The 17,414-nt window shown below is 42.0% G+C and overlaps 1 protein-coding gene across 3 annotated transcripts in view; it reads left to right on the top strand.

Annotated features, from left to right (window-relative positions):
- rft1 (RFT1 homolog) overlaps nucleotides 1-7,665 on the top strand; it is an 86,606-nt gene extending 78,941 nt beyond the window's left edge. For all 3 annotated transcript variants that reach the window (XM_073071945.1, XM_073071944.1, XM_073071946.1), the window contains 3 exons: nucleotides 3,175-3,280; nucleotides 5,833-6,082; nucleotides 7,350-7,665. In XM_073071945.1, the coding sequence (XP_072928046.1) occupies nucleotides 3,175-3,280; nucleotides 5,833-6,082; nucleotides 7,350-7,523 (530 nt within the window). In that variant the 3' untranslated portion in view covers nucleotides 7,524-7,665. The remainder of the gene's footprint in view (nucleotides 1-3,174; nucleotides 3,281-5,832; nucleotides 6,083-7,349) is intronic.
- Nucleotides 7,666-17,414: the final 9,749 nt, after the last annotated feature.

Raw genomic sequence — 17,414 nt, 5'->3', positions numbered from 1 at the left:
GCTGGTACAGTACATAGTAAAAATGAGAAAACATTTTTCAGGACCATGGTGTTACATGACACAATACAAAAACTAGACTGGACTACATAAAAAAAAAACAACACAGAAAAAAAAACACACAACAACTACACTAGGCTACAGACCTACCCCTGCCCGCTTGCCTCGCTTGCGACGCCAGAAACTCTGGCAATTGCTTTTCTGCCATCATCCCTGATAGTGTGCCCTTCCAATCAACTTTGGCTGGCTCTTCTCTCATGCTCCTGCAATTCCTTTGCTCTACTGTAATGTTGATACATCTGACTTTAGATATCCCAGTTAAGCAGCAGGATGCATTATGATCACTGCCTCTTAACGTTTCCTTTACCATAAGCTCCCTAATGAAATATGGATCATTACATAGCACCCAATCCAGAAGTGCTTTTCCCCTAATGGGCTCAATTACAAGCTGTTCTAAAAAGCTATCTCGTAGGCATTCTACAAATTTCCTCTTCCAATCCAGCACCAACCAGATTTTCGGAATCTACATGCGTATTGGAATCCCCCTTGACTATCGTAACATTGCCCTTTTTACATGCCTTTTCTATCTCCTGTTGTAATTTACTACCTACATCCTGGCTGCTGTTTGGAGGCCTGTATATAACTCCCACCAGGGTCTTTTTACCCTTGCCGTTTCTTAACTCCTCCCACAAGGTTTCTACATCTTCCAGTTCTGTGTCACCTCATTCTAAGGATTTGATTTCATTTTTTATCAACAGAGGCACCCTACCCTCTGCCTACCTCTTGACCTTTCGATACAATGTGCATCCTTGAATGTTAAGCTTCCAACTATGATCTTCTTTCAGCCATGACCCAGTGATGCCTACAACATCATACCTGCCCATCTCTAATTGTGCTACAAGATCACCTACCTTATAATATGTAGTGTGTACATTCATATATAGCACTTTCAGTCTTGTATTCATCACCATTTTTGATTTTGCGCCCATGTTACACTTCAACTCATCCTACTGACTGTAACTTTACCCTATTTTCTGCCTATCCTTGCTCACAGTTTCACTACACACTGCATCTATTTGTATACCAACTTCACCATCCTCAGCCTTGTCACTCTGGTCCCATGCCCCTGTAAAATTAGTTTAAACCCTTTCTTTAACAGCTCTAGCTTGAGTTGAATTGTTGCACCTAGATTACCATGACTTCAATGCCCTCTCACAAAGCTCAAGTTCACATAGAGTCATAGAGAAGAAACAGAAGAAACATAGAAACAGGCCCTTTGGCCCATCTAGTTCATGCCAAAGCTATTAAAACTGTTTGTTTTCATCAACCTGCACGAGGACCATAGCCCTCCATATCCCTAATATTCAGGTACCTAAACAAAATTCTCTTAAACTTTGTAATCGAGGTTGCATGGACCACTTGACCTGGCAGCTCATTCCACATTCTCACAATCCTCAGAGTGAAGATGTTTCCCCTCATGTTTCCCTTAAACTTCCCACCTTTCACTCTTAAGCCATAACCTCTGTAATCCCACCCAACCTCAGTGGAAAAAGCCTACTTGGATTTACCCTGTCTATACCCCTCATAATTTTGTATACTGCTATCAAATCTCCTCTCAGTCTTCAATGTTCTAAAGAATACAGGCCTAACCTATTCAATTTTCCCTTATAACTCAAGTTCTCCAGTCCCAGCAACATCTTTCTAGAAACATAGAAAGCCTACAGCACAATACAGGCCCTTCGGCCCACAATGCTGTGCTGAACATGTACTTACTTTAGAAATTACCTAGGGTTACCCATAACCCTCTTTTTCTCAGCTCCATGTACCTATCCAGGAGTCTCTTAAAAGGCCCTATTGTATCTGCCTCCACCACCATTGCCGGCAGCCCATTCCACACACTCACCACTCTCTGCATAAAACAACTTACCCCTGAAATATCCTCTCTACCTACTTCCAAGCACCTTAAAGGTGTGCCCTCTCATGTTAGCAACTCTGCACTCTGCACTCTTTCAATCTTTTTTTACACCTTTCCTATAGGTAGGTGACCAAAACTGCACACAATACTCCAAATTAGGCCTCACCAGCAACTTGTACTGTACAACTTTAATACAATATCTTATCTTCTGTACTCAATAGCAAACAAGAGAAAATCTGCAGATGTTGGTCTGTACTCAATACATTGATTTATGAAGGCCAATGTCCCAAAAGCTTTCTTTACGACCCCATCACCCTCTGACGCTATTTTCAACAAATTATGTAGCTGTACTCTGAGATCCCTTTGTTCTACCATACTCATAACATTTACTGTTATACCTATCCTGGTTGGTCCTACCGAAGTACAAATCCTTGCACTTGTCTGCATTAAATTCCATCTGCCATTTTTCTGTTGCAGATCCTTATGCAAGTCCTGATAGCCTTTCTCACTGTCCACTACACTCCCAATCTTGGTGTCATCCTCAAATTTGCTGATTCAGTTGACCACATTATCATCCAGATTATTGATACAGATGACAAATAACAAAAGACCCAGCACTGATCCCTGTGGCACCCCACTAGATACAGGCCTCCAGTCAGACAGGCAACCATCTACTACCAGTCAAGCTTCTCCCACAAAACCAATGTGTAATCTAATTTACTACCTCATCCAGAATGTCAAGCAACTAAACCTTCTGGACCAGCCTCCTGTGTGGGACTTTGTCAAATGCCTTACTAAAGTCCACGTAGAGAACATCCACTTTTCTGGTAACTTCCTCAAAAAAACTATAAGGTTTTTCTTTCTAAACTTCTCTGCTTCTACATTGGCTGCCTTTCTTTTTCTCCTTAAATCACCTGTGATCAGTCCTGTCCTTAAAGCTTCCTTTTGCAACTTGTCAAATATTGGTAATCTTTTAATCCAAGTTGTTTATTGTGAAAGGAGCATTTTAAATGGAAGGCATTGGTTAATGATAATTTAATTACCTTTTGATTTCCTTAACAAGGATAATATTGTCCAACATTAGTGGGATGAGAGCTGGAGCTACTCAAAGCCTGGGCTGAAGGCTGGATCACTTACAGCTGTGTTGTCGATCCTTGCATCGACTTGTTGCATCAGAAGGCATTGTTCACCCCTTGTGTTTGTAGTAAAAGGCCATATTTTAGGACAGCCATGGGTTGTAACTGTTTTGTGTTTCTCATCAGGCCCAGGTCTCTTGCGTTGTTATTGTGTCTATGTGTTGCTGATAGCTGTTAATGGAGTGACAGAATGTTTCACATTTGCTGTAATGAGTAATGAGGAGGTTGGCAGGTAAGTGATACAAGTTTTACCAATGCTACATTCATTCTCAACTTAAATAAACTTCTAGGTACACTGATGCAAAATAAGCAAGAATGCTAGGCCTTTCAGGCATTTCTGATGGTTAGTGACACAAAAGTCCTTTTATTCTGGGTGGCTGAATCCCAATCCCAATCCAGCTCCTCCTTGTATCCATCCAACAATCTATATTTTCCTTATCTTGCTTTGTTTATTTTCAGTCCAGGAGAAGATAAGCCTGCCTTTTTTCCTAATTCTTCATCCATGTGCCTACCTAAGAGTCTCTTAAATTTCCCTGATGTATTTGCCTCTACCACCACCCCTGGCACATACCCACTGCTCTGTGTTATTAAAAAAAACTCTGACATTGCCCCCCCCCCAGTACTTTCCTCCAGTCATCCTAAAATTATGTGCATATGTATTAGTCATTTCCACCATAGGAAAATCTCTCTAGCTGCCAATAAATATATGCCTCTTATCTTGTACACCTTTATCAATCATCTCTCATTCCCCTTCACTCCAAAGAGAAAAGCCATAGCTCACTCAATCTATCCTCATAAGGCATGTTCTGCAATCTGGACATCATAGAACATAGAAATCTAAGCACATTACAGGCCCTTTGGCCCACAATGTTTGCCAAACATTTAACCTATTCTAGAAAAAAACTGAATAGAATTACCCTACTGCATAGCCCTCTTTTTCTAAGCTCCTTGTACCTATGAGAGTCTCTTAAAATACCCTATTGTATCCACATCATCCTGGTAAATCTCCTCTGCAATGTTTAAAATTATGAGAGACATTGATCAGGTGGACAATAATGGTTTTTTATTGTCACATGCACTAAGGTGCAGTGAAAACTTGTCTTGCAAACCATTCATACAGACCAGTTCATTACAACATTGCAATGAGGTAGTACAAAATAAAATAATAACAGAATCAAGTTTTACTATTACATAGAAAGTGTAGTGCAGGTAGACAAAATCATAATAAGTAGATTGTAAGGTCAAGAGTCTATCTTATCGTACTAGGGAAATGTTCAATAGTCTTTTAACTTTAGGATAGAAGCTGACTTTGAACCTGGTGATGTGTGCTTTCAGGCTTTTGTACAGTATTCCAAATATGGCCTAACCATCATTTGTACATCTGTATCATGAAGTCCCAATTATGAGGGGTGATTGATATGTTCATGGCCTAAGGTAGAAGGAATCAATTTTAGAAAACCTAGCACATTTATTTTTCAACATTGTCCCCTCCTACATTTACACACTTAGTCCAGCAGTCGTGGAGCATATGGATCTTGGACCTCCAGGAAGTGTCCACAGATGAGTTATACAGGACTCGTTACATGCACATGCAGGTCAACTCTTTGAGTGATTATGCAGAAAGTTTGAAGTTAATAATTCATCTCCTACCTTAGGCCACTGTTATGTACCCCGTAACTGGGTCACTTACCAGCAAAGATAGAGAGGTCCGTTGAAGTCTGATGGTACTATTTTTAAAAGTCTTTATTTATAAAGGGGCACAAAAATAAGATTAATACAAACATTCAGATAATATACGTCGTCAATACTCAATCTAAAAGCGCGGGTATAATCATAATCATCAATAAGAAATAACTCTATTGTTTGTCTAGGGGTTACTGTATTGTCCGATGAAGAAATAAAAGTCAATTGTCATTAAAGATGCAGCTTTTTGGGTTGTAGAGAGAGACAGTCTTAAACTTGCCCGTGTCTTTTATGAGGCCAATCCGTTGAGTCGGGGGGAGTTGGTTCCCCGTTGTTAGTTCAAAAATTGTTTTCCGTGGTACTAGCCACCGGTCCCCAGGCAAGGGAACCAAACGCATGTGGCTTCCCGCGATTACGGGATCGCTAGCGTTTCTTCTGGTGCGTCTCTACAGCCCCTCTTTTATCTTGACTCGCAGGGTAGTAGATGTCAATCAGGTTGGGGGTGATGCAATCTCTCTCTCAACCAGCCCACTTTGCCCGAGGGCTTGCACGTAGCATAGTCCCCAATCCACAAATGTGTCTCCAAGAGACAATGGCCAATGTCGCGTTATTTTGCATCGCTGGGGAACGAGGCATTCGGCACGTCTCTCTCCCATTTCCTGGGTCCACTGACCCAACCTACTAGTGCTCTTGCGATTCTCACAAAGGAGGGGGCTGCGGGCATAACACCACAAACTTATAAATCACCCCTGATGAGTTATTAAATTCAAACTTTCTGCTTAATCACTCAGAGTTGAACTGCATGTGCATGTAATGAGAGCTGTATAACACATCTCCTTCTACCTTAGGCCACAAACTTATCAATCACCCCTGCTTCCTGGAGGTCCAAGATCCATATGCTCCACGACCGCTGGACTAAGTGTGTAAATGTAGGAGGAGACTATGTTGAAAAATAAATGTGCTAGGTTTTCTAAAATTGACTCCTTCTACCTTAGGCCACAAACATATCAATCACCCCTTGTATTAAACGATGAAGGCAAGAATGTTTCTATAAACGCAATTGTATCTGAAATTTACTAATATTTATTTGTTTGATTGAAGGTATAACTTTGTGATGCTGGCCTTGTCACTTTCATTCCTTGGACTTTCATATTGCTTAACTTTGTGGCAAGGAGCTGTTGGGTTTATTTTAGCAAACTGTTTGAACATGGCATTGCGAATTATGCACAGTCTGCGGTACATCAGCGGTTATTTCCGACCCACTGAACATCGGCCCCTCAGAGGCCTCCAACTCTCAGCACCTTTATTCTTGGCTTACCTCGCTAGTGGAATAGTGACAGTTCTCTCACAGGTAGGTACTTGTGGATGGGCTCAAACATATCAGGACTGTTTAACGTACCAATTCTGTTGTCACATGGTGTGAGTTGTAGTGACACAAACCAATGGGTGATTGATGTGTTTAAAATGAAGTAAGGAAGGTGTTTGGTTCTTTGGTACTGGTTTAGAGAGATGGGGCCACTATGAACAGTCAGATTGTACTTCACCATGACTGACTAATGTTGTTACATTGAGGTCTAGAGTGACATAGGGAGGTGGGGGTGGAGCAGGGAGAGGTTAAATTAGCTTGTAAATAGCATGAGAGCCCTGCTGTTGTTTCAGAATGAAGAGAGACAAAAGAATGGGACTAGGAAATAGAGGTGTCCAGAGGGACCTTGGGATTTAAGCCCATTGTTCTCTGAAAGTGGCATACAGGTGGACAGTGGCAAGTTTTCCTTTGTAGGTCTGGCATTTGCATAGGCAAGGCAGAGGAAACCTGGAATAAAGACAGAAAACACTGGACACACTCAGCAGGTCAGGTGCACCTTTGGAAAGAGAAACAGAGCTGGTGATGTAAGTTGGAGACCTACTGTCAGATATTAATGAAAGTAATCAGAGAGAGAACACACACAAAACTATATAAAAGCTGAAACACAGGTTTGTTCTGCTGGATCAGATGGTGTCATTAGAGAGGAAAACCAAGCAATTCTGGCCAGCTTTGATAGGAGCAGAGAAAGTGAAGGACACAGTGGCACACTTAGTCTGGCACATGGTTTGTGAACCAACAGCAGGGATAAACCTGCTAGTTCACCCCTCACCATTCTGCTATGGTACTTGTATCTTTTTACATTGGCTTTGGTAGAAGTGACCAGAGATGAGGCAGGCAGCAGCATTTGGTGAGCTGGTGGACTGGGCTTCCTATGTGCCCCCGACATGAGAACCAAATACTCTGTAAGTCCTAAATATGACACACAAAGTGCTTCAGGAACTCAGCAGGCCAGGCAGCATCTATGGAGAGAAATCAACAGCTGACGTTTTAAGCAAGACCCTTCATTAGGGTTGCTATGAGTATTCCAAATTCACTTTGAACAGCATTAAGTCAGAAATTCCAGGGATCAGCAGGGATGTTACATTCCTTCAAGTGGTGTCATGTAGGATAGGTTGGAGTAATATTGATTAATTTTCAGGCCTTCTCCAGCTGTAAAGTTCTATGGTTCTGTGTTGCACTGTGACATACTGGTTATGCTGACACTGTGTCTCCTGCTTTCTTGTGAGTTGTCCTCTTTTTTTCCCTCTCTTAGGTGACGTTATGCTGTGGGCAAGGGTTGATGTTCCGCTCGCTTCACATTCTGTTTGGGGCACTCTGTTTAATCATGGTCCTTGTCACAATCATCTTCTCAGAGCCCAAGCTTGTTCAGTTCATCAAAGGTCACTTCCTCTCTCAGAACAAAACCAAAATGGTTAAATGGGACTGAAAGCAGTGGTGTAAAGACTGATGCTGACAGTCCAACTCTCTGGACAACCGCACTCTGGGACCAAGCACTGGATTCTTATGCCCCATTCCCCGTGTGTCAACTGTATAAAATCCACGTGAATAAAAGACTGACCACTTGGAAATTTTCATCCTACGTGTGTGTGTATGTCTGTGTGTGTCTTTGTGCATGTATTTATGCATGTGACTATTTGTGTGCATGTGTGTGTACATGCATGCACACTCATGCTGCATGTATAGGTATTTGTCTGTTTTGTGTGTATGTGTATTTTGTTGAAGTTGAAGACAGACGTATTGTTTGAGGCAATCTCTGAACTCTGAGCCATGGCCATTTATTTAGCAGAATTTATAATGTAGCATGCTGGAGTGGGTTTTATTGGACAGAGCCTGATGACTGTTGACATCCAGCTTGCTACAACTTGTTTATTCTCTTGCTTGTACAGTTAGTGGAAAGATGTTGGCAGTTCCATTTTCACTGTTGAAAAACTGTTAGCTTGCAAGTCTGTACGATGGTGATTCAATTGTTCCTGATACAGGGGGGTGCTCATGAAAATTTCTTTTTTTTAAAAGGTTGTCCTATAAATAGTGCCAATGAATTAATCTGCTAGGCTCTGCATTTCCCACACCAAACTTTGGGGAGGCATCTGATAAAAGAATAGATTTGGTCTACAGAGACACTGCACCAATACTAGTCATAGAGTCATACTGCATGGAAACAAGCCTCTTGGCCAAAGTGATCCATGCCAACCATCTCCCTTCTAAATGACACATTGAGCACAGGATGAACAGCAGATCAGGCAGCATGGAGAGTCCACATTTTAGCTTAAGACCTTCCATTTGGATAGGTTTGTGTTGTTGCAGCTTCACATCTTCAGTCTTCTGTGTCTGCCATCTAGATAATCCAATTTGTCTCTGTTTTGCACACATTTCTCTGAATCTCTAAACTGTCTTTTAAATATTATTAATGTACCTACCTCAGCCATTTCCTCTGGCAGCTTGTTCTGTATACAACGACCCTTTGTATTTAAAAAATTGTCATTTTGGGTCCTATTAAGTCTCTGCCATCTCACCTTAAACCTATGCCCTTTAGTTCTTGATTCCCCAACTTTGGAGAGGACCACCCACTAAATATTGAAAGACCTGGAGAGTGTTGAAGTGGAGAGGTTGTTTGCAGTAGTGACAGAGCCTAGGACCTGAGCCCAGAGGGTCAGACTAAAAGAATGTCCTTTTAGAACAGAGATGAGGAATTTCTTTAGCCAGAGGATGGTGAATCTGTGGAATTCATTGTCATAAATGGGTATGGATGCTAGGTCATTGGATATATTTAAAGCTAACGTTGATAGGCTCTTTATTAACGAAGGTTAGAGATTGGCAGGTATGACGTGGGCATCACTGAGTCTTGCCTGAAAGAGGATCATAGTTGGGAGCTTAAATCCAAGAATGCACATTGTTTTGAAATGATGGGCAGGTAGGCAGAGAGGGTGGCCTGTTTCTGTTGGTTAAAAATGAAATTAAATCCTTACTAAGAGCAGATAGGAGCAGAAGATTCAGAATCTTTGTGGGTAAAGTTAAGAAACTGCAAGGGAAAAAAAGACCCTAATAGCAATAATATACAGGACTTTGAACAATAGCCAGTATGTGGGGTACAAATAACAACAGGAGATAGAAAAGGCACGTAAAAAGGGGTATGTTAGGATAGTCATGGAGGACTTCAATAGTATTCTGTAAAGGTAGATTTGGAAAATCAGATCTGGATCCCAAGAGAGAGAAGTTGTAGAATGCATATGGAATGGCTTTTTAGAGTAGCTTGTGATTGAGCGATGTTGTGCAATGTACAAGATTTGATTAGAGAACATAAGGTAGAGGAATCCTTAGGAGACAGTGATCATAAAATGATAGAATTCACCCTGCAGTTTGAAAGGGAGAAGATAAAGTCAGATGTCTCTGTATTAGAGTGGAGTAAAGGGAATTACAGAGACATGAGAGAGGAGTTGGCCAGAATAGTTTGGAAAAGAACACTGGCAGGGATGAGCAGCGATGGCTAGTATTTCTGGAAGCAATTTGGAAAGCACAGGATATATACATCCCAAATAGGAAGAAGTTATCTTCAGGCAAGATGACACAACCGTGGCCAAAAGAGAAGTCAAAGCCAAAGAGAGGGCATATAATAGAGCAAAAACTAGTGGGAAGTTAGAGGATTGGGAAGCTTTTAAAAACCAACAGAAAGCAACTAAGGAAGTCATTAAGAAGATAATAAATGGCGAGAAAATACAAAAAAAATGAGACACAAAGGGATTTGAGTGCTTGTGCAGGATTCCTTAAAGTTTAACTTACAGGTTGAGTCTGTGGTGAGGAAGGCAATTGTGACATTAGCATCCGTTTCAAGAGGACTAGAATAAGGAGAATAAAACAGGATTATAAATGGATGTCTTTTCTCAGTGTGGAGCCAGTTTCTGTGCCATAAACTTTATCACTAAGATTTCACCAATCTTGGCCTTTTCTCCTTGGATGGACAGAGGAGGAGAGGTGACCTGACAGAGATGTATAAGATGATGAGGGGCATTGATCATGTGGATAGCCAGAAGCTTTATCTCAGGGCTGAAATGGCTAACATGAAGGGGCATAATTATAAAGTGCTTGGAAGTAGGTTCAGAGGAGATGTTGGGGGTAAGTTTTCCACACAGAGTGGTTGGTGCATGGAATGCACTGCCAGCAGCGGTGGTGGAAGCGGATACAATAGGGTCTTTTAAGAGCCTCTTAGATGGGTACATGGAGCTTAGGAAAGTAGACAGCTATGTGCTAGGGAAATTCTAGACAGTGTCTAGAGTAGGTTACATGGTCGGCACAACATTTTAGGCCAAAGGACCTGTAATGTGTTGAAAATTTCTATGTTCTATAATATCTTACAAACACTGGCTTACTTGGAAAATGCTGTATTTTGCTTAACTAATTTCAAAGAATTTTGCATTCTAAAGAACTGATTTTAACACGATGATTATACCATGGGGTGGGGGGGGGGAGTATGGAGGGCTATGTTCCAGGTGCAGGTTAATGGAACTAGGCAGAATTAACAGTTTGGGATGGATTAGATGGGCCAAAGCTCTATGATGTGATGTTAGCATTCATTTCAAGAAGACTAGAATATAAAAGCTAGGATGTAATGTTGAGACTTTAGGGTTAGGGTTAGCTTGAGAAGGCCTCACCTGGAGCATTGTGTGAAGTTTTGGGCCACTTTTCTTAGTGCTGAAACTGAGGGTTCAAGGGAGGTTCAAGAAAGTGATTCCAGTATTGAACAGCTTGTCATATGAAGACCGTTTGTTGGCTCTGGGCCTGTATTTGCTGGAATTCCGAAGAATGAGGGGTAACCTCATTGAAACCTTTTGAATGATGAAAGGCCTTGGAGAGGATGTTGCCTATGATGGGAGAATCTATGACCAGAAGACACAGTCTTAAAATAGAGGAACGTCCTTTTTAGAATGGAGAAGAGGAATTTCTTCAGGTAGAGAGTGGTGAATCTGTGGAATTTGTTGCCACGTGCAGCTGTGGAGGACGTGTCTTAACCACAGGTTGTCACTGTGGTTAAGAAAGCATACAGTGCATTGGCCTTCATCAATCGTGGGATTGAGTTTAGAGCTGAGAGAACCTTGGTCAGATTCCATGTGGAGTATTGTGCTCAGTTCTGGTCGCCTCTCCACAGAAAGGATGTGGAAACCATAGAAAGGGTGCAGAGGAGATTTACAAGGATGTTGCCTGGATTGGGGTGCATGCCTTATGAGAGTAGGTCGAGTGAACTCTGCCTTTTTTCTTTGGAGCGACAGAGGATGAGAGGTGACTTGATAGAGGTGTATAAGATGATGAGAGGTGACTTGATAGAGGTGTATAAGATGATGAGAGGCATTGATTGTGTAGATAGTTAGAGGCTTTTTCCCAGGGCTGGAATGGCTAGCACAAGAGGACACAGTTTTAAGGTGCTTGGAAGTAGGTTCAGAGGAGATGTCAGGGGTAAGTTTTTTACGCAGAGAGTGATGAGTGCATGGAATGTGCTGCCGGCAACAGTGGTGGAGGTGGATATGATAGGGTCTTTTAAGAGAATCCTGGACAGGTACATGGAGATCGGAAAAATAGAGGGCTATGGGTAACCCTAGGTGATTTCTATGGTAAGGACATGTTCAGTACAGCTTTGTGGGCCGAAGAGCCTGTATTGTGCTGTAGGTTTTCTGTGTTTATGTATACTTAAGACAGAGGTCGATAGATTTTTGATGGTTAGGGCATGAAAGGAGAAGGCAGGAGATTGGGGCCAAGGGGATAATTGGATCAGCCTTGATGAAATGGCTGAGTAGACTCGATGGACCAAATAGCCTAATTCTGCTTCTACAGCTTATGAAGAAAGATTGTAAAGGGAGGATGGGGCAATTGTGGCTGATAAAGTAAGTCAAAGCCAGCATCAAAGCAAAAGAGAGGATATATAATAGAGCAAAAATTAGTGGGAAGTTAGAAGATTGGGAAACTTGAAAACCAACAGAAGGGAACTAAAAATGCAATGAGAGAAACGATGAAATATGAAAATTAAGCTAGCTTATAATATAAAAGAGGATACCAAAGGTTCCCCCCCCCCCCCCAGTATATAAAGAGTAAAAAGGTGAGGTGTGGGTAACAGACTGCTGGAAAATGACTCTAGAGAGGTAATAATGGGGGACAAAGAAATGGCAGACAAACTTATTAAGTGTTTTGTGTCAGTCTTCACTGTTGAAGACATCAACAGTATGCCCGAAATTCAATAGTGTAGGGGTAGAAGTGAGCATAGTTGCTATTACTAAGAAGGCGGTGCTTGGGAAGCTGAAAGATCTGAAGGTAGGTAAGTCACCCGGACCAGATGGACTATACCCCAGAATTTTGACAGAGGTGGCTGAAGAAATTGTGGAGGCATTAATAATGATCTTTAGATCACTAGATTCTGGATGGTTCCAAAGGTTTGGAAAATAGTGTTTAAAAAGGGAGGGAGGCAGAAGGAAGAAAATTATAGACGAGTTAGCCTGACAGTGGGAAGATGTTGGAGTCCATTATTAAGGATGAGATTTCAGGTTACTTGCAGGCATATGGGCTGAAGTAAACATAGTTTCCTAAAAGGGAAATCTTGTTTGACTAATATATTGGAATTCTTTGAGGAAATAGCAGGCAGGATAGACAAAAGAGAGGCAGTAGTTGATGTTTACTTGGATTTTCAGAAGGCTTTTGACAAGGTACTGCACGTGAGGCTGCTTAACAAGATGAGAGCCCTTGGCATTGCAGGAAACATATTAGCATGGATAGAAAATTGGCTGACTGGCAGGAGGCCAAGAGTGGGAATAAAGGGTTCTTATCTTGATGGTCACCGGTGACCAGTAGTGTTCTACACATTATAGGTCAATGATTTGGTTGACAGAATTGATGGTTTTGTGGCTGAGTTTGCAGACAATACAAAGATCGGTGGAGGGGAGGTAGTGTTGAGGAAGCAGGGGTCTGCAGAAGGACAGGTTAGGAAAATGGGTGAAGAAGTGGCAGATGAAATATAGTGCACAAACACGAGGAAATCTGCAGATGTTGGAAATACAATCAGCAAACACAGAAAGCTGGTGGAATGTGGCAGACCAGGCAGTATCTATAGGAAGAACTACAGTCTACGTTTTGGGCCAAGACCCTTCGTCAGGACTAACTGAAAGAAGAGATAGTAAGAAATTTGAAAGTAGGAGGGGGTGTGGGAGATCCGAAATGCTAGAAGAAGACAGGAGGGAGAGGGATGAAGCTAAGAGCTCGAAAGTTGATTGGCAAAAGGGATACACAGCTGGAGAAGGGAAAGGATCATGGGACTGGAGGCCTAGGGAGAAAGAAAGGGGGAGGGGAGCACCAGAGGAAGATGGAGAGCAGGCAAGGAGTGATTGTGAGAGGGACAGAGAGAGAAAAGAAAAAATAACAAATAAATGAATAAGGGATGGGGTAAGAAGGGGAGGGGGGCATTAACGGAAGTTAGAGAAATCAATGTTCATGCCATCAGGTTGGAGGCTACCCAGGCAGAATACAAGGTGTTGTTCCTGCAACCTGAGTTTGGCTTCATCTTGACAGCGAAGGGCGCTGAGTAGGCTACGGTCAATTATGGAAAACTCTGAACATCCTCTACATAGCACCATCCAGAGACAGAGAAGCAGTTTCAGCGACAGGTTACTATCGATGCAATGCTCCTCAGACAGGATGAAGAGGTCAATACTCCCCAATGCCATTAGGCTTTACAATTCAACCGCCAGGACTTAAGAACTTTTTAAAAGCTATTATTAATGCTTTTTGAGATAGTGATTTAGATGCATATCATATTTTTTACTGAGTTAAGTATTGTATGTAATTAGTTTTGCTACAACAAGTGTATGGGACATTGGAAAAAAAGTTGAATTTCCCCATGGGGATGAATAAAGTATCTATCTATCTATCTAGAGGAGGCCATGGATAGACATATCAGAATGGGAATGGGACGTGGAATTAAAATGTGTGGCCACTGGGAGATCCTGCTTTCTCTGGTAGACAGAGCGTAGGTGTTCAGTGAAATGATCTCCCAGTCTGCGTCGGGTCTCACCAATATATAGAAGGGAGCACTGGACACAGTATATCACACCAGCTGACTCGTCCGGTACTCCCAGTTTGGACTTCTATATATTGGTGAGACCCAGCGCAGACTGGAAGACCATTTCGCTGAACACCTACGCTCTGTCCACCAGAGAAAATTATGATATGTCTATCCATGGCCTTCTCTACTGTCAAGATGAGGCAATACTCAGGTTGGTGGAACAACACCTAGTATTCCGCCTGGGTAGCCTCCAACCTGATGGCATAAACATTGATTTCTCTAACTTCTGCCAATGCCCCCCTCCCCTTCTTACCCCATTCCTTATTCATTTATTTGTTATTTTTTCCTCTTTTTATTTTCTCTCTTTTTCTCTCTTTGTCCCTGTCACAGTCACTCCTTGCCTGCTTTCCATCTCCCTCTGGTGCTCCCCTCCCCCTTTCTTTCTCCCTAGGCCTCCCGTCCCATCATCCTTTCCCTTCTCCAGCTGTGTATCCCTTTTGCCAATCCACTTTGAGCTCTTAGCTTCATCCTGCCCCCTCCTGTCTTCTATCATTTCAGATCTCCCCCTCCCCCACTTTCAAATCTCTTACTATCTCTTCTTTCAGTTAGTCCTGACGAATGGTCTCAGCCCGAAACGTCGACTGTACTTCTTCCTATAGATGCTGCCTAGCCTGCTGCATTCCACCAGCATTTTGTGTGTGTTAGGTGAAATATAGTGTTGGGAAACTGAACTGGATAAAGATAATCTGGTCCTCAGGTTGAAGTTCTGAACTGGAAAAAGGTCGAATTTGAAGAAATGAGAAAGGATCTAAAAAAAGCATAGATTGGGACAGGTTCTCTGGTGGGGATGTGATTGGTAAATGGGAGGTCTTCAAAGGAGAAATTTTGAGAGTGCAGAGTTTGTATGTTCCGCTCAGGGTTAAAGACAAAATGAAAAAGCAGAAGGAACCTTGGTTATCGAGGGATATTGGAACTCTGATAAAGAAGAAGAGAGAGATGTATAACATGTATAGGCAACAGGGAGGAAATAAGATGCTTCAGGAGTATAAAAAGAGTAAGAAAATACTTAAAGAAATCAGGAGGGCTAAAAGAAGACATGAGGTTTCTTTGGCAGTCAGAGTGAAGGATAATCCTAAGAGCTTCTACAGGTATGTTAAGAGCAAAAGGATAGTAAGGGATAAAATTGATCCTCTTGAAGATCAGAGTGGTCAGCTATGTATGGAACCAAAAGAAATGGGAGAGATATTAAATGGGTTTTTTGCATCTGTATTTACTAAGGAAACTGGAATGGAGTCTGTGGAAACAAGGCAAACAAGTAGGGAGGTCATGGAACTTATACAGATTAAAGAGGAGGAGGTGCTTGCTGTCTTGAGGCAAATCAGAGTAGATAAATCCCCAGGACCTGACAGGGTATTCCCTTGGACCTTGAGGGAGACTAGTGTTGAAATTGCAGGGGCCCTGGCAGAAATATTAAAAATGTCGATATCCACAGGTCAGGTGCCGGAGGATTGGAGAATAGCTCATGTAGTTCAGTTGTTTAAAAAAGGCTCAAAAAGTAAGCCGGGAAATTATAGGCTGGTAAGTTTGACATCGGTAGTAGGTAAATTATTAGAAAGAATACTAAGAGATAGGATCTACAAGTATTTGGATAGACAGGGACTTATTAGAAACAGTCAGCATGGATTTGTGCATGGTAAGTCATGTTTAACCAATCTATTAGAGTTTTTTGAGGAAGTTACCAGGAAAGTGGATGAAGGGAAGGCAGTGGATGTTGTATACATGGACTTCAGTAAGGCCTTTGACAAGGTCCCGCATGGGAGGTTAGTTAGGAAGATTCAGTCGCTAGGTATACATGGAGAGGTAGTAAATTGGATTAGACATTGGCTCACTGGAAGAAGCCAGAGAGTGGTAGTGGAGGATTGCTACTCTGAGTGGAGGCCTGTGACTAGTGGTGTGCCACAGGGAGCAGTGCTGGGTCCACTGTTATTTGTCATCTATATCGATGATAATGTGGCAAATTGGATCAGCAAATTTGCTGATGATACAAAGATTGGAGGTATAGTGGACAGTGAGGAAGGTTTTCAAAGCTTGCAGAGGGATTTGGACCAGTTGGAGGAATGGGCAGAAAAATGGCAGATAGAGTATAATGCGGGTAAGTGTGAGGTATTGCACTTCAGAAGGTCAAACCAAGGTAGAACATGCAAGGTAAATGGTAGGACACTGAGGAGTGCAGTAGAACAGAGGGATCTGGGAGTACAGATACATAGTTCTCTAAAAGTGGCGTCACTAGTAGATAGGGTTGTAAAGAGAGCTTTTGGTACATTGGCCTTTATAAATCAAAGTATTGAGTATAAAAGTTGGAATGTAATGGTGAGGTTGTATAAGACATTGGTGAGACCGAATTTGGAGTATTGTGTGTAGTTTTGGTCACCTAATTACAGGAAGGATATTAATAAGGTTGAAAGAGTGTAGAGAAGGTTTACAAGGATGTTGCCGGGACTTGAGAAACTGAGTTACAGAGAATGGTTGAATAGGTTAGGACTTAATTCCCAGGAGCGTAGGAGAATGTGGGGAGATTTGATAGAGGTGTATAAAATTATGATGAGTATAGATAGAGTGAATGCAAGCAGGCTTTTTCAACTGAGGCCAGGGGAGAAAAAAACCAGAGGTCATGGGTTAAGGGTGAAGGGGGAAAAGTATAAAAGGAACATTGGGGGGACTTCTTCACACAGAGAGTGGTGGGAGTGTGGAATGAGCTGCCAGATGAAGTGGTGAATGCGGGCTCACTTTTGACATTTAAGAAAAACTTGGGACAGGTATATGGATGAGAGGGGTTTGGAGGGATATGGCCCAGGTGCAGGTCAGTGGGACTAGGCAGAAAAATGGTTCAGCACAGCCAAGAAGGGCCAAAAGGCCTGTTACTGTGCTGTAATGTTCTATGGTTCTAAACTGAAGTTCAAATTTAATTGTCATTCAACCATACATGAATAAAACCAAATAAAGCAGCATTACTGTGTGTAGTTATGTACTTCGGTAGAACAATAAAGGCATAGACTATGTTCTAAATGAGGAGAAAATTCAGAAGTACAAAGGGAGTTGGGAGTCCTCGTGCAGGATTCCCTAAAGGTTAACTTGCAAGTTGAGTCGGTTGTAAGGAGGGCAAATGCGATGTTAGCATTCATTCCAAGAGGACTATAATATAAAATATTATATATCTTTGATATATAGGATATAATGCATTGGAATGGGTCCAGAGGAGGCTCACGTATAGTGGGGGAGTAT

This window comes from Hemitrygon akajei, chromosome 19 (genome assembly GCF_048418815.1).
Source record: "Hemitrygon akajei chromosome 19, sHemAka1.3, whole genome shotgun sequence".
Classification (NCBI taxonomy): domain Eukaryota; kingdom Metazoa; phylum Chordata; class Chondrichthyes; order Myliobatiformes; family Dasyatidae; genus Hemitrygon; species Hemitrygon akajei.
Note: the sequence above shows the minus strand (reverse complement) of the source record. Positions and strands in the feature narration are given on the sequence as shown.